This window comes from Sturnus vulgaris, chromosome 12 (assembly GCF_052056855.1).
Source record: "Sturnus vulgaris isolate bStuVul1 chromosome 12, bStuVul1.hap1, whole genome shotgun sequence".
Lineage (NCBI taxonomy): Eukaryota > Metazoa > Chordata > Aves > Passeriformes > Sturnidae > Sturnus > Sturnus vulgaris.
Genome location: NC_142254.1, coordinates 17,058,537 through 17,080,116, shown reverse-complemented (window position 1 = coordinate 17,080,116; position 21,580 = coordinate 17,058,537). Strand labels below are relative to the sequence as shown.

Here is a 21,580-nt window from a genome sequence, read left to right as displayed (position 1 = left end):
GTCTTTCAACTTACCCTGCACCTCAGCTTTTATGGGCTCTGGGTGCTCTTCCTTATTCCTGCCATATAGCGTATCCATCTGGGATGAAATCCCCGGTGCCCCGCTCTGGGCAGCCGCTCCTGCAGGCGCGGGTGTCCCCCCCGTCTGGGCTAAGAACGGCTCTTTCCTGTTACATATAAAGATAAGGTCAAAGTGCAGCCCGAGCTGGTGGCTTATAGATTGACTATTTATAATAGCTGATCTTTAATCCTTAGCACATACACTCTAATTCTTGCACCTTCGTATTAAAATTAACTCTTTCACTGGCTCGAAGGTGAAGTAAGAAATACTCTGCTGTTTGCTCCTTATGAGCCAGGCAGAGGCAGGCAGGCACAGCCAGGGGACAGCTGGAGTGGCTGAAACATCACCTGCAGCTTTCCAGGTAAATGTTACACACTGCTAGGGATGCTTGTCTCATTTGGCTCGTAGGGAGAGGAAAGAAAAGAAATCTCTGCTCACTGCTCTGGATTTGGCACTTTGGGAGTGACAAGCACTTCAGAGCAGAGGATTCTCTTTTCTTTCCATTCTATGATTTTAAACTGGGCTGTTCTGTAAATTAACAAATTATCACCACTGAATAGTCATGTGATGTATTTCTCTATGTACAAGCTGTTCCAGAGTCAACTGAGGGGCACATATTTGAACTAAATATCTTTTCACTCCACCATATTCTCCCATATGTGACCTGAATCCACTTATGAAAGTATGGCACGATTCATTAAAGCTAAGGCAGATTTTTAACTTCATGCTTTTGTTTCTAGATAAGGTACTTAACTGAGTTCAATGTTGTTAATTTTAAAATCCTCTGGAAAGAGAATTATTTCAATATAAAGCATGTGATTGCTGAGTAAATCTTAGGCTCCATTGACCATGAAGGATAAAGAAAATCTTTACACAATTATATATTATGCAATTTCATATGGGGTTACCCTAAAATCCGATTTTTCAGCTGAATCACCATTGTTCCCAAAATGTTTAACATCACTTCTTAAGACTGACTGATCTCTTAGAACTGCAATAGTTATTTTATTCAAAACACTATTTGTGTTACAGACTCTTCTGATACATTTATTATGCATTGTTCCTCTCCAAACCTCCTGTCTGTTTGATGGCTGATCCTCACCCCAGGAGATCATCAGGACAGCATGCCTTGGTCTCTTTTTGAAAAGCACTGACAGAAGCAGATGATAACAAAACAAAAAGCCAGATTAGAAGAGAAAATATAAAGTCTTTGTTTGCATTAGTAATAAAAATAAACAGCAGGATTGAAACAGAGGGCTGTAGGGGATGAAGGGGATGAAAATCCACATATATATGGAGATACATACACATAGACATGCATATCCACTGTACATGTGCACGTGTGTGACAGTGTGTGTGTGCATTGGCATGTTGATTCACTTTATACACAAAGTCAAGTAAGGGATTTTTCAGCAATGTGAGGGACTGAAAAGGATCTGGCAAAAAACCAAAGCTACCCAACTCTCACTAAGCCAGGGGGACCTTTTCTCTCTCCACAATGCTCTGTTTTGCTTTAATATGTTTGTTTCAGTGTATTCTCATCCATTTCTGTGTGCAGCTCTTAATGCTGCAGTTTTAATTATCTGACCTGTGAGTTGTCTAATCTGTAATGATATTAAGATTTCCATAGAGCAAGCAAAAAAAAAAAAAGATTAATTCAAACCTCTTTTGCCTCCTCCACCCCAAGTGTTGATGTAGGTTAAGGTTCAGCCATGATGAGATAATTGGAAACCTTGTTAAAAGTTTTCTGAATGGAAGAACAAGGAGCTGCAGATACCCAACAGCTTCTGAAACCAACCTAAATGTGTTTGCTAGATAATTTTAGGTGTCTGTGACTGAAAGTTGTCTCATATGTTGTGCAACTTAAGTAAAGCAGCTTTGTGAAGTTAGTTTTTCCTCTTGTCAGTAAAAAATACTTCATTTACCAGCAAAACACTTTTTTTGTTGTTTTCATCACACTAATGGCAAATAAGCAGTTTAGTACAGTATGTGGAGATTAATTTTCTTGCCTGTATGATTTCCCCCCTTTTTACATTGAAATGGCAAAATATCAGAATATCAGAGTGATTTACAATTATAATGTGTAATTATCAACAGTAGAGGATGTGGATTAGGTGATTTTTCTAATTTTATTATTTCACAAGGTTTCTTCTTGTTGCAAAACCCTTCAAATATAAATCTTCCCCCAACCAAATCTCATATTTCTCTCCACAGTTTCCTCTCTCTATTCACCCCTCATGACAACATTTCTGAAGCCACCAGCTCCCCATCACATGCAGATTTGCTTCACTGTATTTCTTTCTGCTCTAAACAACTGTGATGAAGGGCACAAGCTGTTTCCTCTTGGGCCCTTTCTCACTTTCACTTCCCTCCAGTCTCTGCATGTCCTGAGCTTCTCTGCCAGACTCTAAAAGGCCCATGAAGACATTTTTGGAGGCTGGGGGTTACATTTTGGATGTGATCTCTGTGGTCAATCAAAACAAAGCCTTCCAAGGCAGCAGAGCTTGTTAACTGCATTTCGAGTACAACAATAATGTCATTGCTGTGTGCCTACCTTTGTACTTTTGGTTCACTTAGCAAGAAGCAAGTTATTACCTAATAAATCACAGAGAGACCAATATAATTCCTTATCTCAATTGTCGTTAATTTATTTTAATCTCAATCTTTTGCTTATAGAAATTGAGTTCTAATTAAAGCCCATTAACAAACGTCAAATTGACTTGATATATATGACTTCAAGCTGTGCTAAGAACTTTCAGCTATCAAAAGTTATCCATTGCTACCAAACAAAACTCCAACAGTAAAACTGATATGAACTTAGCAGTTGTTCTTGCTGAAATCATACTGATTGCTATCTCACTTTCTAGAAACACAAGTTCTTATCTTTGTTAAATACTCTTTTATTGGAATGATCTCATTTCACAAAACTGCCACCGACTATTTAGAAATGTGTCTTTTGCACTGTCCAGATATAATTGCAAAAACAAATTACTCCTGTAGTTTGTTCAAATTTAAATAACAATAGTTTCCCTATATTATTCTGACCAGATATTATTTGGGTCAAAACTGTTTTGATCACATACTGTTTTGCTCATTATTTGGACAAAAATAACTAGTTTTGTGAGATTTTAATTTCCTTGATAAAATTTTAATTTTGAGGAGGGGGAGTCTTTTTGTGGGATTTCACAATTTCTTTGATAAACAAAAGTATTGCTTTCTTTTTTACAGTCAGAGTTTTAAAACCTATCATGAGAAATATTGAATTGTTCATTAAAGTAAATATATAATGGAAATTAATATTAAAACCCTTCAAGTTCTGAGGCATGAAACTGCTGGCCTACCCATATTGGTATCTGTCAGACTGAGCTTGCTCAAATATTTTAACACTAGACATTAAAACAAATAACCAACCACAGTACCCACATAAACTTCCTCGCTGTAAGACTTCTATAACCCTATCTGCAACTTTCAACATCCCTATTTTCATGTTTTAATATGTAAATTATATAGTTCAGTCATGTGTTTTCAATTGGGCAGAATGACAATGTGAAAGTTGGCATTCATTTCCACGACTGAAGGTGTAGAAATGGGGTCACAAATGGGTACAATGACAGAAGTTAATGTTGCTGCACTCTATCCTGCCTGGTAGCCTACTGTACATCTTTGGGGGAACATAAGGAAAAACTCAAAAGGTCTTAGTTTTTCTGGTTTTAGTAAAAGGCAACTGAGTGTAGTGGGGTTAACACCAAAAGAGTGTTCCTGAACAGGAATTATGGGGATTGTGAAGCTGATCTCTTTTGTAAGCTGTTGGATACCTGCTCATAAGAGACACTATCAATGTAAACAACTTGTAATAGAGCTTTTTTTCCTCTCTGTTTCCATGCCCGGTAAGCTCTGAAATAGCTCATAATAAGCACAAGAAAAAGTGTAACCAAATAAAATAAAACAAATAAGAGGTGGGAACTGAAACACTTCAGAAGTCTGGCTAGTTTTACACTTATGGAAATCTAGAGAGACTGCAGAAACAGTGGCTGTAAATTCAGATCCAAGCATTTTATTTTACCTCTGTGTGTGCTGGGCAAAGTTCAGTCCATTTGTATCTACCAGTTAATGTTTTACACAAAGAGGGCACCTTTAATGCTTTTAACAGTTCTCTAATTAAGATATTAAGGCATTGGCAGATCTAAATTGTGCCACTTAGTCAAACATGAGCACAAGGACACATGAGGTGTCATCAGGTTCTTGAGATAGTTCTGTTATTTTCTGTGTGAACTTGGGGCTCAATTTGACCATCAATAACCCCAGCTTGATAAATGTTCTAATGGGGCCCACTCATCCCCTTCTTCATAGCAGTCAAAGTTCTGCTCTGAAAGGCAATAACAAAGGAGAAATAGCTGGGAAAGAGGCAGGGATTGAGGCATCAACTGTGGCAGTGAGGAAAGGCCAGCTATGAGCCTAAAGGCAATGCCAGACACTTCCAAGGGGACAGTTCCTATGAGAAGATCATCAGGGACTTATCCAGATGACTTATCCAGGTAACCATATACATCTTATAAACAGAAATTATGTTCAAACCAACAGCTCCTGAACATAATCCTACTTATCTTTATCCTGACCCCATCATGCCAGGCATGAACATCTAATTTAATTATTGCACCCTGCACAGATAAGAATTGTTTTCCCTGTTTTTATAAACAAGATAACATCAAAATTGCAACTTGGCAGGGATCACTGGTAAGTTCAGTGTGTTGCCTCATGGAAAATTAGACAGTAGAAGCAACAACAAGACCAAACCCTTTGCAGTCAGCAATAACTGGGTCTCACCATCAGGATAGGCAACACAGGAGAGCAGCAAGGAAGGAAGTGGGGTTGTGATCCACCTTCTTAAACTAATTGGCAAATGAGCACTTTTAAAGCCAGCTGAAGAGATGGAAGTTGTAGGTGTAGAGCCTGCTCAGGACTCAGTACTACCTGCCTATCAGGGTAACAATGCTCTTCCCACTGCAGAAGTTTACATGACACAGTAGAATGGACTACTCATAATCTTGTATCAAGTTCATAATACCTGAAAATAATATTTTTCTACCTCAAAGTAATAGAAATCAGTTTTCCATTTTTCTGCTTATTCAATTAATAGAACACAGTGATGCTTAGAATTCTGATAAAAATCTGTATGTTACATTCAGTAATGTTCAGGAATGTAAAGATGGTAATATACTCCCATAGAAAGTAAATTTACTTGCTCTTCCTCACGGCAAATTAACAACAGCCAAAATGAACAGGGGTGTGATTTATTCCTTCTCTTTGGCAGCTCTTCACTTCCTTAATTCTTCAAATCTAGCACTTTCTGGTCTCTATTATGGATTGTCAAGCTATTCTGCAGTGCTGCAGTTTGAATCACAGGACATTCTCAGGCTGTCATGATGCAGCTGTGATCTGTGATCTGCACCGGGGTATAGATCAGGACTATTCCAAAGTCAATGACTTCTGGCATAAGAAAGCTGTTTTTTTAAAAAAATGTCTTTCTGTTGAAGAAGAATGCAAAAGACTTGTTTCCCACAGGAAGGTAAGTACAAGGAGCACTGTTTACATCAAGTGAGTTCTCACTTATGAAAGAAAAGGGTTTTTGGAAGTTTCTCTCTTCCTGAAGACCCTAGCTGCTAATTTTGATGCTTTAAAAGCAGTATTTTCTTTTCATGTAAATGCTTTTCTCATTCTTGTGGTAAACAGAATAAACTGACAGAATGCTTTCCTGGCACTAAAGTATAAAAAGTCAACAAACTGCCAAAGAGGGAAATTGTCTTTCTTCCACTCTCCATCTGCTGCAGGCAGCTGAAGAGTAACTTATAGCAACCGTAGATTAGGAAAAAAATGCACATTGCTATAGAAATTGCCAACAGTAGACTCACTTGGAGAGCTTGGCTTTATTTGTAGACATTTCCAAACATTATTTGTTCTTTTTCAGGGCCTATTTCAAAATCCATCAAAGCCAGAGACAGGACTTCCATTAATTTCAATGCCTTTGGAGGAGATTCACAGGGGAGAGCCTGTGGCACCCTCAGCCCTGGCATTTTTAGTGTGTTCATGTAGTCAGATTTCCAGTAGCAGAGAAAGAACTGGATAATGCTACAGACCACATTCATCACAAAAGTGAGCTCCTAGTGGAAATGTCTGTATTTAAGTGCAGTCTCCTTCACCATGCCTGTGCTTTCAGAAACAGGCTGTGTTTCTCATATCTAGAATGACAAAGTGGCAGGGCTGGATGCCAGCTGCTGTGAAGCCTGGCAAGTCAGCAGGGCCCAAGGAGAAGCAGGGAGTCTGGAGAAAGCATCATGCAAACATACAGTGGCCAATTAACTGAAGAGCAGCTGCCCTCAGCTCTGACCGCTGCAACAGCTTGAATATAAAACAGTTGGACTGGGCATTCCCAAACTGAAGCCTGTGAAGTTTTGTATGGGGCCTGAAAAGGACTCCTAATTTGCAGACACCCCCAACAGAAGCAGCTGATAATAGCAGTTACACAGTGTCATCCGGGAAGGGAATGTGTGTCAGGGCCAATTAGCTAATTAGAATATGGATTGGCCTTCTCCAGAGCTGGGAAATCCAGTCTCAATATTCATATCTTAGCTGCTCCATGAACTCTCCCTATTAATCAGACAGAATTTCATGTGGGATCTGCTCCAGGGCTTTCATAGCTGAACTCTTGATTTACAGGTGTGTTGAGAAGGAAGACATCCAGCATAGTGTACTTTCTTCTCCTTTCCTCTCACCCCCCAGAATTTTCCTACCCATTAAACACTTTCCAATTAACTTTATCTTGAAAACCTGATAACAGTCTTGCTTTTTCCAGCTGAGCAAGACAGCCATAAAACAGAGGTCCAGAAAGGGATTGAAGTTCATTCTTAGATGTTGACTGAATGCAGAGCATGTACTCGACCTTGGCAGAAAGCTTTGGAGCTGGACTGGCACACTGCAGGGATGGGCACTGCCTTCAGCCCAGCAGTGCAGGGATGGGCATTTCTGCAGTGCAGGAATCCATCAAACACTGCTGATTCCTCTGTGCTGTGGTAACTGGCTCACTGATCCATGTCTAAATATAAGTGCATGTTCCTTCAGCTTTGGGTTATGGTGGTATAAATTAATAATAATGGCATCAAACCCAATGGAGTTAATGCCAAGGACAGGAGGATCACAATAGCTAAAATCCTTATTTGTACTGTGCTTCTACCAAGTTGGTGTTTTGTAAACCTGATGGATATCGTTTATAAGGAAGCTGAAATGCATTTAGATATTTCAGCTCCTAAATGTTGCTGGGCTTGCTTCCCAAAGTCCATCAGCAGCCTTTGGAATATGCAAATAGGGCTCTCAAGTAGTTCTGATGACTAAGGCAATATTTTCATCTTTCCTAAATCATTAGATTAAGTTATGACCTTCTCTTCTGCCTCCCAGCAGGTATAAATGCTGTATCTCCTAATAGTTAAGCAGCTTATCTTTTAAGGGATGATGGAAGCATTTCACTTGGTGTTTGAAATTCTAAGAAGATACAACAGTTCAAATGAAGCTTACTTGGAACGGCTGAGATGAATCTGCACATACGTAAACAGGAGGACAGGATAGATATGATACAATAATTACAGACATTGCATTAGCATCTTAAAGAAGCACCTCAAACAATAATTATTAAAAATAAAGTGATCCAGACCAATTAAATGTATCTAGAGAAGCAGTGTGTTTTCCAATCTCATAACTCCTTATGTTTCTCATGTTTTTTATTCTCACTATTGTATCTCTTTGCTGTTGTAAAGAGCTCCCAGCTTCAACATTCACACAATGAAGCCTTTGATGTAGGAGCTTTATCTCACTTTTCCACGTGTTCAACAGTAGCATATATCAACTTTATCTTTTCTGCTCATGAGGAAAGCAATGATTTAATGTCTTCTCCTCAAACTTATCTCACATGGGATGTGACATTTGTACAATAGAGCTCACAAGGGCCAGTACAGGAGCTTAGCATCATCTCAACACGCCCCAGATGCAATCACAATTATATATTAGAAGTTCTGTTCTGTTCCATCTCTATTGCTGCTGTTGTGGCAAGCAGCAAAGAGGAAGGAGAATGCAGATGACATGACAAGGATGACATCTCAAGCTTTTGAAGAAGGCAGCAAAAAGAGTGGTGCCCTGGAAAGCAAGACGAGTGCAACACACGGCACTGAGCTGAGAATGTGGCTGGGGATCACAGTTCTGATGTCTCTTGCTGTGTGCATGGCTGTGGAGGAAGCAACTGATGAAGAAATACCTTGTTCAAAGTACCAGCAAGCTTTCAACCATTCATGCTACGAGTTTGTTAGACTCCAGCAAACCTTCACAAGTGCCCAGAGCTGGTGTGAGAGAGGAGGAGGGCATCTTGTCTTTATTCAAAATGAAGACACTCAAGAGTTCTTGCAAAAACATATTGCTGAGGATCAGGAATGGTGGATAGGACTGATCTCAAACTCCTTGCTGAATGAAACTGCTGATGGTAGGTGGTTTTAAAACAGTGTCTTTAAAATTGTGTCAGCTCATGATGCTTTCTTTACATGGTAAAAATGCAGTGCCTTTGTAGATATCTGCTGAAAAGCCTCTGTCTTTTATTGCTGTATCTTCACATTTATATTAAGATGATTAATTGTCTGCTTCACTTCCTTGTTGCATGTTATCACCCTTTCCATTGGATCTTGTGGTTGTGTGAACACATGGTGAATGAGACCAGCTTGCTGACCCAGTGAAACAAATGTGCAGTGTTAAGTCTCCACTGGAAGCCAATTCATCCCACTAGGAAGTGCTGCAAGGTCTGATGCAAGGGAAATGGTGAAATCTTGAGGCTGGGAGCACAAGTGGAAGTGGCAGTGTCTCTTTTCATGATTGTATCAGGTTCAATATAAAATGTAATTGAATATCCTTACCCAGACTAAACCATCTCTGCTTCAGTAGGAGCAGGGCTACAGTACTGTTCTGCAGACTCTGACTCTAATTGTATTACTGTGGAAAATAAACATTCAGGACACAATTTCTCTGTTCACAGGATCAATAACTTGGCTGGACACTTCAAATATAAGCTACAGTAACTGGTACAAGGATCAGCCATCTCCCTTCTCATCCACATGTGGGTACATCCTGAAGAATGCCAAGTATCAGTGGGGTGTGACTGAAAATTGCAGCCAAGAATTTGACTTCATTTGTGAGTTCGGTAAGATACACAGCAGCTGGAACAGTGAAGTGAGTGTACCATGACTACAATGGGGTATAAATTGCCTTGTTGCTTCAAAGTAGCTAGGAAATAACTTAATGAATCTTACTAAATGTGAACAAGCAAAAAGCCATATAACCCCAGCAGGTGCTCTTTTTCCAGTGTGCTGATGTAAGACCTTATCCAAAGAAGGAAGAACCCACAAATCACTGGGAGATGTAGGTGCTCAGCAACCAGACATTAAGGCCCAGGGTTCCAGCAGAGGGTTGATAAAATAGAAATGGATCTGAGAGTGAATCTAATGTGTAGCTGTCCACATCTACAGCGGACATAAGCTGGCTATGTCAAAGCACAGCTACAAGAATAAACTCCCACATAATACCTGGGCTAGGTGGGACATGTATGGATGCCCTGTAAAAACACTCATTAATGTGTGTCAGAAAAATTTCCATTTGTAACTGCAGCAAAAATACAGTCAGGCTTCCAGAGGCACCACTCCTTGCATCCTGGAGTAAGCAAACTAAGAGCAAGTTTTTCTTGTTTCTTCTCAGACCCCTCCATCACGTGAAGTTTAAGGTTTTCCCCAGGTTAAGGAAGCAGACAGGAACCTGTACTTCCTGTGCTCAGACAGAAAATCCACAGACATTGTGTCCCACAAATGGTGACTTGGAACAAACAGTTCTGGAAAGGAATGCTGGTAACATCAATCCTTTCAACATATAGATATGAGGGGAATTTGTGTTCCTCACACTTTGCACAAGAGTGCTTTAAACTGCAGCTAGAACTGGGGTCACAAGCACTGTGGAAGGACAGTCTGGCTGTGGGCTCACTAATATAAAAAGGCTTCCAATCAAGTATGCAAGTGCAGGTTTCCACAAGCCCTAGAACTGCTACTGCCCTGTCCAGCAGTCACTGACATAAATAAGTTGTTCTGCAACTAGCAAAGCTAATAAAATTTTGTTTCCGATCCTGATTTTCTGTTCTACATCCCCTCCCTGCCCTCCTTCTCAGCACTCCCATATCCCCAGCATGTTCCACCTCTGCAAATATTTTCACTCCCTCAGCTCCCTCCCCTGCAGCTCTTCCAGAGCTCCAGCTGTATGTGCTGGCCACTTGAATTCCACGTCCCAGAATAAGTAAACATAGGGTTATAATTCCTACTCCTCACAAAGGCATCGATGTAGCTCTTTCTCTTCTCCCTAGATATTGCATTTCATGAAATTTTAGGGTGTTGGAGGTTTATATCTATCTATCAAATTTAGTTGACGATGACTAACATTAAAAATGACTGGGGGAAACTGGCAGACAGCACAATCCCTTGAGCTTATTTTCCTTGCAAAAACAGACTAAAATTATTTTTCCATTACAACCACGGTAGACAACTGTCTGTTTGTAAGGAAACTATCATCTGTTATCATAGGATATGACTGAGATCCCATTAAATTCCAAGAGCAACAATATCCTATGCTACATTCATCATTCCACTACCCAGGAAACCAAAGACCAGATCAAGGCAATTCTACCATTTGGTGCTCTGTAGGCTAGCAGTTTATTATAGCAAATATGTATGTAGCTGACCAGGGTTCATACCTAGAAACACAGACCAAGTTTTGTACATCTTTCCATATAAAAGTTGCTGAGACAGCAAATACTGCGAGAAATCTTCATACAGAGAACAAAAAAGGGCATGAGATAATAGCCCATACTAGAATTTACCAGCAAGTTATTTTTCAAGCTTGTTCAGAGAGCTCTAGTCTACAAACTGATCATGTTGCTATAGTTACAGCCAGGCTTAGCTTTAGCCCTTAAATAACAATAGCACACAATTATTGCAGTGTGCACACACTGGCACTGTTAATCAAGGGACTTGATGGGAATGATCCAAACAACAACGGGAGGACAATGTATTTAAAACCGGGACTGCTGAAACAAAAACATCCTTTTGCAACACTCCCATATGAGAGCAGTTATTCACATCCCCCTCTTCAGGGTATTAAGTATCCTGATTACTACACTCTACGAAGAATTCTGAAAGATAATTAACTGTCCCAGATTAATCAAAGAATGAGGTGTATGCATTTAGAGCTATGACCTTACCCATCTTAGCAGTCCTAGTGAATGAAGTCAGTCAAATATCACATAGGAACAAAGGAGTCTCTGTTGCAGAAATGGGATCAGCTCCATACTTAATATGCAAACTATTCTCCAAAGCAATTACCTGAATATTATGCAATCCATACATCTCTTTCGGAAGGAAGGAGTAACTTTAAACCTTCCAGTATTTTAGGTCAAAAAAAGGCTAAGAGTTTTCCACAAAAATACTATTTATTTTTATAATTAAAATGTTTTTTGCTTATTGAAAATTTCCTCAATATTTTAAGGCAGTAAAAACAATAATCTAGCAATTTTGACTTTTTAAAAAGAAAAATATATAATTCTTTTGTAATTTTCTTAAGTATCCTTAATTGTTTAGCTTAGAAGGGAGAAAAGGGAAGATAAACAAAACAAAATGGACACGCAGTAGAATTGTAGCAGGATTTTTCAGAAATTCAAAAAGGCAATATTTGGGTTTTTTTCTCCTGTTAGAATCTGGCCAGAGCATTGCTTGTGATAATTACAATGCCACTGTACAGTGTGGATCAGGAGAAGTTATTCAAATTGAAGAGAGCTTCTACGGGAGGAAGACCCCTCACTACTGTGTGTCAGAGACTCCTCTCCAGCTGGAAACAGATGAAGGCTGCAGCTGGATCAGTGTCAAGGATGAAGTAGCAGGTGGTATCTTACAGCATTGCTTGTCAGAAACACAGGGTGGGAAGCAAAGTTTCTTGTCCCTAAAATACTTTATCTTGTATTCCAGTAGAGTTAGCAAATGGGAAAGTGGATTATTCCTAAAATAAAGGGAATCACAGAGAACTTCTGACAGGGAGGAGGTTGCTACAGGAGGCTGGATGGAAAGGAGGGGTTTTGTGAGGAGCAAAGATACAGAAGAGGAGTAAATAAAGGACAAGGGTGTGCCTGGCTACTCTCACTGTAGGAAGGAAATAAGTGAGCACACTGATTCCTTGACAAATTCGGTGTGATACACAAGGTTTGACAGAGATGCAAGGCAACCCAACCAGACAAACCTAACTCCAAACCAGGAGGGGTGAAAAGGCTGACACTCATGGGGACATGAGGGCAGGAGGGACCTGCTGCTGCCTGCCACATATTGGGCACCCACCCACCTGGATACTACACAGTGACTGTAGCCTGTCCCCAGGGTCATTCTTAGGACTTTCAGACAAAATTAAACAAAACACATAGGCTTTATTTTTTAGTACCTTTTCAAATTCAGCTTTGTTCCAATAAAATGAAGTGGTGCTAAGAAATGCCACACAATAAGCAACACACTAAAGTCAGAGCGATGTGGAAATTTGTCTAGAAATCAGAGATGTTATACTGCTCCTCCTTCCCTTTTTGTTTCTCAACCATCTTTCATCTGAGCTGCTGTGACAGTAAAGGCAAAAGCCACTTGCTGATGTGAAATGCTCCCTTTCCAGGCCAGTGTCACGGTCTGCAGGCCTGCCAGGTGGCAGCAGATGGCACTTTCTTTGGAGATCCTTGTCCAGCTTTGGGAAGCTATTTGTCTGTTCAATATCACTGCAAGGAAGGTAAGAGGGAGGGGCCGCACCAAAACGCTGTGCTGTTCTTTGCTGTAACACTGTGACCATTGATATTTATCTTAAAAATCACTGTTCCATCCTCAGGGAAGAAACTGGAATAGTGGTGATCACTGAAAATAGGCCAAAAATGTAGATTCCCTGTCCTAACGGTTCTGGGTAGAAGACAAAGCCCAGAAATTCATAAAACATAAAACACATTTAGATTAAACTATGTTCCAATAGGAATTTTGATTAGCAGTCATGGAAAAGAATCAGCTCCCTGTCACACCACTAATGCACACAAATTAGCAGCAGTACCAAGTGTGGTTTGGAGCAGGTTGGTTGTCAATGCCTGAAAATTAATTGAATCTTGTAACAAAAGTAGAAAAACACTGGCACTGAATTCTGTTTTGCAGGTCTGCAGCTGGTTATGACAGACACATGTTTTGTGTTTGAAAATATCACGCTCACTTTGAACTGGCTGCTCTCACCATACTCTGGGAATCTTTCCTGTACCATTAGCACTGGAGATGGTCACACTATTGATCCTTACTACCCTCTAACGTAAGACATAGCTTTCATTTCTCTTCAGGCAAAGAGGACATTTCATTGCTTGCACTTTATTGAATGTGCCAAATCTCAAACGTGAGATGTTAAAAACTAGATAGCTTAATAATAGAACATACCTACGAGAGACTTGGATTCTGCAAAAACCTGTCTTGAAATCAATACAAAATTTTATATTAAGCTGCCAAACACAACCTTTCTATTATAACAAGTGTTTCCTATTTCCAAGACTATTTGAGATCTTACAACTCAGAATTACTGAAAACATGTCAGTAATTGCCAAACTACAAGCAAATATTCCAAGACTATTTATTTGAGAGCTTACAACTCAGAATTACTGAAAACATGTCAGTAATTGCCAAACTACAAGCAAATGTTATTTTCTTAAGTTTAAAGAGTTGTTTTTTACAACAATTAGAATATAACAAGGACATTCTGTAGTTTTTCTTTTAATTGCATAAAAATCCTGTCTTTAATAGATCAAACATTTTTCTGCTGGATTTAAAAATCAGATTTTGTCTTAGTGGTACGAATAGCCTTTGAATGACTGACATTCAGGGATGTGTAATCATGTAAGGTGAAGGACTTCCCAGGATGGTCTTCCACAGTAAGCAGCTGTTCTCTTTCTATTCCAGACTGGTCAGCAACCTCACATACACGTACTCCTCTCCTGGGGAGTTCACTGTTTTTGTGGAGTGCACCACCAGTGAGTGGCATGTGATGGCCCAGAGGCAGGTGACCGTTCAGGATGGGGTGGATCAGCTCAGCATTACTGGGTGCTACAGCCGGTGTGAAACAGGGAACAGCTCCCACTGCCGTACGCTCTATGGGGAGGTGTTGTGGATCCAAGTTCAGCTCACTGGAGGTGAGGATAATTTCTCTGCATGATTTAACGGGAAGGATAAATATTATCCATCCATGAGATAGAAGCAGGATTTTCATTATGCAAAATAGTCCTTCTTTTTAGTGGATGCTTTCCTTCTAACTGTTGTGTTCCTGCAATTTAATTTTCTCAGTTCCCCTGGAGAGGTTCTTCCTCAGACACATTTCACCACCCAAAGCATAAGTATAAACCCTTTTTTCCTACTGACAAAGCTGATGGCACAAGCATAACTTCAGTCACAAAAATCCATGTGATGCCTGTCAGAATATTTCTGTATTTGAAGTTAGAAATTCATGGAAATGCTCTACTGATTAGAGTAAGAGGATTCCTCTCTGAGCTGGACACATTTGCTGGTGTCCAGTTCTTTCTCACTTCAAGTTCCTGGAAGCCACATGTGCTGAAAAAAATTAAAATTCAGTAGCGTATGTTTGAATTCTCTTCTCAAAACATTCCCAGCAGAAAACACACGATAGATTTTCATTAAGTCACCTTAAGTGACTTTATTAAAAGTGACTGCATTGCTGCAGTATTCTTGTGACTGCTATATAAGCACTGGAATGCTGAACAAAGCAGTTGGAATTTGTCAGCCTATTGCACAAGCTGTGAGAAATTTTCATCTGTGCTTTTGCAGGCAATGGAGTAACCTACAGCGTGTTAGCAGATAACATGACACTGACTGAATCCAGTGTAAAGGAAGGTCTTGTTCCCCATAACCTGACACTCAACAGTGCCTCTCAGGAGCTGATAGGCCCAGGGATACATCAGCTGGAAATCCGAGCATCCAGGAACACGAAGGCTTCGGAGATCTCCGAGAGAATTGCTGTCCATTTAATTGAGCCAGTATCTGGAATTCAGGCTGCTGTAGCTTCCCACACTCTGCAGCTGGGGGAGGATTTGGAGGTGAATGTCTCTGTGTCCCACGGTGCCCCAGAGAAGCTGATGTTTGAGGTGACTGGAGCCAACCAAACCCACTGCCACAAAGCAGATGGCCCTCGCGGGGAGCCGCGGATGTACAGCGTTCCTGTGCCCTCGGAAGGTACAGCACACTGACACCCCCTGTGCTTCCCGGACATCACAGATCAGTACAGGTCACAAAAACAGGCACAGCACCCTGGGCTAGGGGACAGTAATGTACACCCGAATTTGGCAGCTTTTCTGACTGCTCAGACTCAGTCTGCAGAGCAGGATGAACAGCACAGTCCTATGTAAGTGAGCTAAAAAATGGAGCTGACAAATGGGTTTGCATATGCAGGCTCAGAGCAAGGCTTCACCTGATTCTTGCAATGCAAAAGACACAGTGAAAAGACATAGGGTTTATTTTTTCATGGCACCATCTGATTGAAGTACAAATGAGGATATTTTCTTGAATAGCAAAGTGTTTTCCTCCTATTTGTTCATAATGTTTCAAGTTTAGATTGCTCTGCATTTTACACTGAAGTAATCCATAATCTGAGGAGTTCTCAGTAGAGATGACAAAGAAAAGGGGAGTTTTTCTGCATGTCCATTTCCAACACATAACTTTTGTTGGAGTTAATTATGAGTAAACATTTAGCAATATTATCCTTCCATAATTGCATAGTCAAAGCCTTTAAAATGTGGAATTAGGCAGATTGTGCTTAAGAGTTAATTAACAGTGGCAGAAGATAAAAAAGTTTCCACCTCTAATGAGTTATTCCAACCTCATGCCAAAGTGGGAAGAGTAGAAGCTAATTATGATTTCATTTCATATTTTTAAATTATTCAATATTAAAATTTTATTTGTTCTCCCTGTACCCATTTGAACATCCCTTCCCCATAGGCAGAAATTTTCAAACAAGATAGCTGCTGTCTCAAGATGCCTAAACTCATTTGGCCTCCAGTGTTCGTACACCTCTAGTTTCCTGTGTGATCATACCATAGTCAGCTGACAAAGAATAGCATGACAAGGGCTAGGAAAAGGACAACTGAGTTATTAAGAAGTTCAGATAAAGGGGAAAAACATTCCAGGAAAAGCATTTCAGCAATGGACACCCATCAGAAACTCCCCTGAAAACTCTTAACAGAAAAGAAGGAGGTTTTCTGTACAGATTGGATATTATACCTCAAACCTGTTGGACTGGACCCACTGGTACTCTTAACTGGCCCTTTGCCTTCTCTAGGGACTTTTCTAGTGAAAGTCGTGGCCATGAATGCCTTCTCAAACATGAGTCTGGATCTTGGATTCATCACTGTGTTGGCAAACAGTTCCCATAAAAAAGGTAATTACTTTAATCTGACAGTGCTGGTTTTGACCACGTAAGTGTCTTTTTGCAATCAGAGCATTTAATGAAGTGTTTATAATTTGCATGTAGTAATTGCTTTCCTTCCAGCAACAGTGCTGAAAACTTTTGTGGAGGCTTCTTCCTGATGAAGGCAGATTCCCCGACTTTGATGTAGTCATCAATTAGCATCACTGTATATGTAACACATTGCACATTTGCTGTTTGTCCTAGAAATAATTAGTGAAGTTTATGGCTCAGGACATAGCTTTGAAACCAGAAGATATATGCATCACAGCAGTCTCATAAATTGCTGTCACTAATGGCTTCTAGATGGCTCATCCTTACATTTACAAGAGCAGATTATACCAGAAATAAAATAACCTTAGCACTAATTGTACGGAAAGTTTTCCAGTGCTTTCCATCAATTTTCCTTTGCACATCAGTGAAACTCCATCACCTTCTGTGAATATATTTTGATTTATACCGTTATGTTTGAAGAATCAGGATCATCTCCTTTGTAGTCTGTGATGAGCCTGTTGTCACCATTTTACCTATTTGACTGGACTGTTTATCACAGCTCTAGAGTCTGATTCTTACAGCCTCATCTTTCACACTGTCAGTCAAATCCTGTGGATTTAAGTCAGATTCACTGAGGATGTCTGAAAGCTTTACAAGTAGCACTAAAATATTCTGCTCTTTTTTTGCATTAAACAGATTCTGCTAAGGAAGAAGGCAGCTACAAAACAAATACTCAAAAGAAAAATGTAAGTATTATTTAAGGATCTTTCTTTAAAATTGATTATAAATTTTTCTTACCAGTGAAAGTGCTGTATAAGACAGGGAAAAGAAGTATTTGTAGCATAGTAAATTATGGACTAGATGTTCTGTTCCCCATATGGCTTAACACAAAATCTACACCACAAGTCTCGGAGACAAATGTGTTTACAGGCATTCCATCTACAATTCGTAAAAAAGATTAAAGAAAATGAACTTTTCACAACAATTCCGTTTTGGAAGTTCAAATGTGTTTAGATGAATTTTTAATTCATCTACTTGACTTATGCAAACCTCTCTCTGAAGAGTGATCTTCAAGTAGAGTTTAATATATTTTATATGGTTCCCAAGTGTTTTCTACTTCTGTATTGGAGTGTTTAAATTATTTTGCAATGAAAGATTTTCCACTTTATTGCAATCTAAGAAGTTAATGATACACCAATTGCTAGCAGCTGTCCAAATTTAAATAATAAAAATGCCAGATAGAATATTTTATCATCTTAAAAGTTTAGTTTTTAACTGTAACACTAGCAGACAGACATCTGCTGTGGGAGATTTATTGCTCCACTAGAAGCCATCATGCTTTACAGATTGCCTGTAAGAATGTATTGCATCAGAGGAATATAAATCTAATCCAAACCCAAGTTTATCACAGTTTGGTACACAGAAAGACAAACTGAGCTACCCCTTCTTCTCTTTATTTATAGCTGCAATATATCCAATTCAGATAAAAAAAGGGTGCACTAGAAGACAACTGGTTATTCAAGGGTTAGAGGTCTTGGTCCAGAGGTGAAGGTTTAATATGAATTAATTTCCTAAGTACCTGGTTTTGAAAATGGGAGCTGCACTCCTAAACCAATTCTGCATTTGGGAGAATGTTACCACACAAATTTTCTGTGCCATCTGCTTCTATTCCCATAGTTTCTACTCCATACTACCTCTGATAAGGGAAAGATCATATAAACTACAGATCTGCATCCAGTGATTTGGGGTCTATACTTTCAGACCTTTTTCTTTATAAAGAAGTAACATATGTGTGTGTTTATACATGTTTGTGGTCTAACTGAAACATTTATTTCTTACTTAGGATCACAGAATATATATTAAACCAAGTCGCCATGTGGATCCTTTCACAACTGTTACACTTGGCTGGCCAGACAACAGCAATAATTCCAGTTTTCTCTGGACCTGTGGTTCGTGCATTTCCTGAACTTTATTCACCAACTTCTACTTGATGAGTAACAAACTCACTGTTGTGTCAGATCCAGTGCTGAAAATCTGACTTAAGGATGCTTCATTTTCTGGCTTTAAAGTTTGCCACTCAGTGTACACAAAGGATGTCCTCCTACCCAACCCTACTTTTGGCACCAAACTAATTATGGTATATAATACAGCATAGCACTCCATCTTGTCTTCTCCCAAAAGTTTCAGATTTTCAGTTTTTCAAGATCTACCTGTCCTAAGCTTCACTCTTTTAGCCAAGGACTAATCCCAAGTGACTTACATAGTTAGGCATTTGCAAAGTACCTGTGTCTCAATAAAACAGCAATAATTAACATTAAACATGATGCAAAAACATTTCTGGCTGAAAACAGGATTGAGATTCAGGCCATCTGTGTTCTAACCCCATAATTATCCCTGACCTCATATATGACTTTGGAAAAGCCTGTACTCTGAATCCAGATTGCCAACTCTTTAAATTGCATTCTAGAAACTTGTCTGTAAAGCTCTTTGAAACTTATGGCAGGAAAGTCCCTTATAAGATGCTGTTCTAACTATAAAGGAAATGTTTCTGCAGGAGCTTGCTGGCCTGCCTGGAATGAATGTGTGAAGCAACAGATAATCCTAATCAACCAAAGTGAGGTGCAAATCCCACCTTCCTGCCTTCCTCCTCCCAAATCAGCAGTGACTGTCAGGATTACCGTCCGAAACCATGGCAGTGAAGAGGGGCAGGATGAGCAATGTCTCTATGTGACTGCAAAACAACAACTGCAACTGGAAATCAGGTCTGGTTTTAAACGCTGGTATTCACAAGTTAATATCATTACTGCACAAGCATAGTGTAAGGCCACAGTTTCCAATAATAAAGTGGTATTGTACTTTTAGAACCATAGAATAATAAAATCATAGAATCACAGAATGGTTTGGGTTGGAAATGACCTTAAAGATCAACTTATTCCACCCCTCAGTCATGGTCAGGGATACTTTCCACTAGATCAAATTACTCAGAGCTCCATCCAGCCTGGTCTTGAACACTTCCAGGGATGGAGCATCCACAGCTTCTCTGGACAGCCTGTGCCAGGGCTTCAACACCCTCACAGTAAAGAAAATTTATTGTTCTAAATCCATTTACACCTTACTATTATAAAAATTACTGACCAAATAAGTCTTGCTGCATTTTTCAGTCCATGTTTCCTTTTATAAACTGAAAAACATTCTTCCAAAAACCACTTAGGGTTTTTGATCCCACTGCATCCTTCCAGTGTTGGACATTTCAATGTGTCAACCTCATTGAAACAAAAGGAATAAATGCCATAAGTCTGAAATTTCTCCTAGACATCTCATACTATATGTAACTCCCATCTTACTTCCTTACAGGTGTGAGGCAAACTGCAAGCCAGTGAATGTTAGTGATGAAGTTGTTTTGAGTGTCTCTGGACAAGAGGATTCCCAGGCCATACATTATAACTGGTATTTAGATAACACATTCCAAAAGAAGGTGAGAGCACCAGATTTGTCAGAAATACTGCACACACAAAAAATCCACAAAGCCATGTGGCCTCAGAGGGAGATTTTGTCAAATGGATGCTTAGAAAATACTAGTGAAAACTGAGACAAGGGGATGCCTGGGTTGGGAGAAGTTATAATGAGGGAAACCAAACTGCCACCCTGCTCCTGATAAATCACGCCAGAAAGAACAGCAAAGAGCCTCTACTGCCATTTGTTCTTTTCTGTCTGATTTTCCAGTCCACAACCCTCCCTCCGGCCTGTGGCCTGACTGGTTTCCACCAGAACTCTTTGAATTTGCTTCAAAGCAACACGTCTGTGTTAAGAATGACCAGCTCCTTCTTGCAGACACAGGGAGAAGCTTTTCAGATTAAAGTAACAGGTAGGGGCTAACAGGGTTTTTAGGGTTTTACAAACTCCTTTGAGATAGTCTCTGCTGACATCACATCGATGTCACACACACATAGCCTCACTGACAAATGTGAAGGTGAATTAATCCACAGGTTGAAAGGTGTTACTCTATAGGTGAATTCTTTAAAACAATGAAGAGATAAGTTTGTTCTGGGGTGTCTCACAGCAGGAGAAATTCAGTTATCATACTCCAGGTGTTAAGACTCACCTGAAACAAAGTTATGCTAAACGCTTGATCAAATAATGGAGCTTTGCTTTATAACGCAAACATTAACATATTCGAAATAGCTCTTTTCCTCTCACGGTTTATTGAGGGGCAGACAGCCCCGTGGCTCGGTGGGCGATGCCGGGGCACGGTCGTGGCTGAGCCCGCTCCCTCCGCTCGCAGCCAGGACCCCGCGGGGTTACGGGGAGGGCTCGTTCCAGCTGAGCGCCGTGGCCCCGCCCGAAGCCCCGGTCTGTGCCCTGAGTCCCGGGCACGGCTCGGTGCTCACCGCATTCCGAGTCTCCTGCAGCGCTCCCGGCTCCCAGGGCTCGGGCCAGCCCCGTCCGAGCAGGCAGCTCACATATTGCTTCTATGTGACACCAGGTGAGTCCCCGGAGAGCGGTTTGTCTGCTCCCAACAAGAGCAAAGGCACAACGTGCCCTGCTCTGCTCAGGGGTGAGCCATGCCCCGAGTCCCCTGCTCTCAGAGAGCAGGAGGAGTCTCTGTGGTGTCTGGTCCCTGACTCCTTCTTTCCTGTTTCAGATTCTCTCCTGGATTGTAGCCCAGATCCTGAACTCTTCCCAGTTTATCTTCCACTTGGAGAAAAGGAAAATGATTTTATTTTATATGTGACAATTATTGTTAGCAACAATTTTGGTGATACAGCTCAAACAAATGCTTCAGTGAAGGTACAGGTAGAATTAATTTATTTCAAGAACTCTCAAGTTGATGACTAACTCATAATTGACTTTTGGTGCTTCTTCCTGTTTTAGATATATTACTTCCTTCTGAATGTGCCATAATCACCATTTTTCTATCTAACAGAGACTATTCTCTGTGTGC

General features: G+C 40.2%; 2 protein-coding genes across 3 annotated transcripts in view; one reads left to right on the top strand and one right to left on the bottom strand.

The window, feature by feature from the left end:
• The window catches only part of BCO1 (beta-carotene oxygenase 1), a 43,380-nt gene that overhangs the window by 13,591 nt on the left and 8,209 nt on the right, over window positions 1-21,580 (bottom strand). The window contains exon 2 of one of the 2 annotated variants that reach the window (XM_088172068.1): window positions 15-1,210. In XM_088172068.1, the coding sequence (XP_088028194.1) occupies window positions 15-78 (64 nt within the window). In that variant the 5' untranslated portion in view covers window positions 79-1,210. Of the gene's footprint in view, window positions 1-14; window positions 3,603-21,580 lie in introns of those variants that run through there. The other variant, XM_014874505.2, reaches the window with a different exon arrangement.
• PKD1L3 (polycystin 1 like 3, transient receptor potential channel interacting) overlaps window positions 8,197-21,580 on the top strand; it is a 35,898-nt gene continuing 22,514 nt past the window's right edge. The window contains exons 1-15 of the mRNA XM_088171791.1: window positions 8,197-8,581; window positions 9,125-9,289; window positions 11,876-12,061; window positions 12,829-12,939; window positions 13,347-13,494; window positions 14,142-14,362; window positions 15,012-15,416; window positions 16,519-16,617; window positions 17,335-17,384; window positions 18,482-18,587; window positions 19,193-19,400; window positions 19,993-20,216; window positions 20,307-20,314; window positions 20,362-20,496; window positions 20,821-21,426. Coding sequence (XP_088027917.1) covers window positions 8,197-8,581; window positions 9,125-9,289; window positions 11,876-12,061; window positions 12,829-12,939; window positions 13,347-13,494; window positions 14,142-14,362; window positions 15,012-15,416; window positions 16,519-16,617; window positions 17,335-17,384; window positions 18,482-18,587; window positions 19,193-19,400; window positions 19,993-20,216; window positions 20,307-20,314; window positions 20,362-20,496; window positions 20,821-21,426 — 3,057 coding nt within the window. The remainder of the gene's footprint in view (window positions 8,582-9,124; window positions 9,290-11,875; window positions 12,062-12,828; window positions 12,940-13,346; window positions 13,495-14,141; window positions 14,363-15,011; window positions 15,417-16,518; window positions 16,618-17,334; window positions 17,385-18,481; window positions 18,588-19,192; window positions 19,401-19,992; window positions 20,217-20,306; window positions 20,315-20,361; window positions 20,497-20,820; window positions 21,427-21,580) is intronic.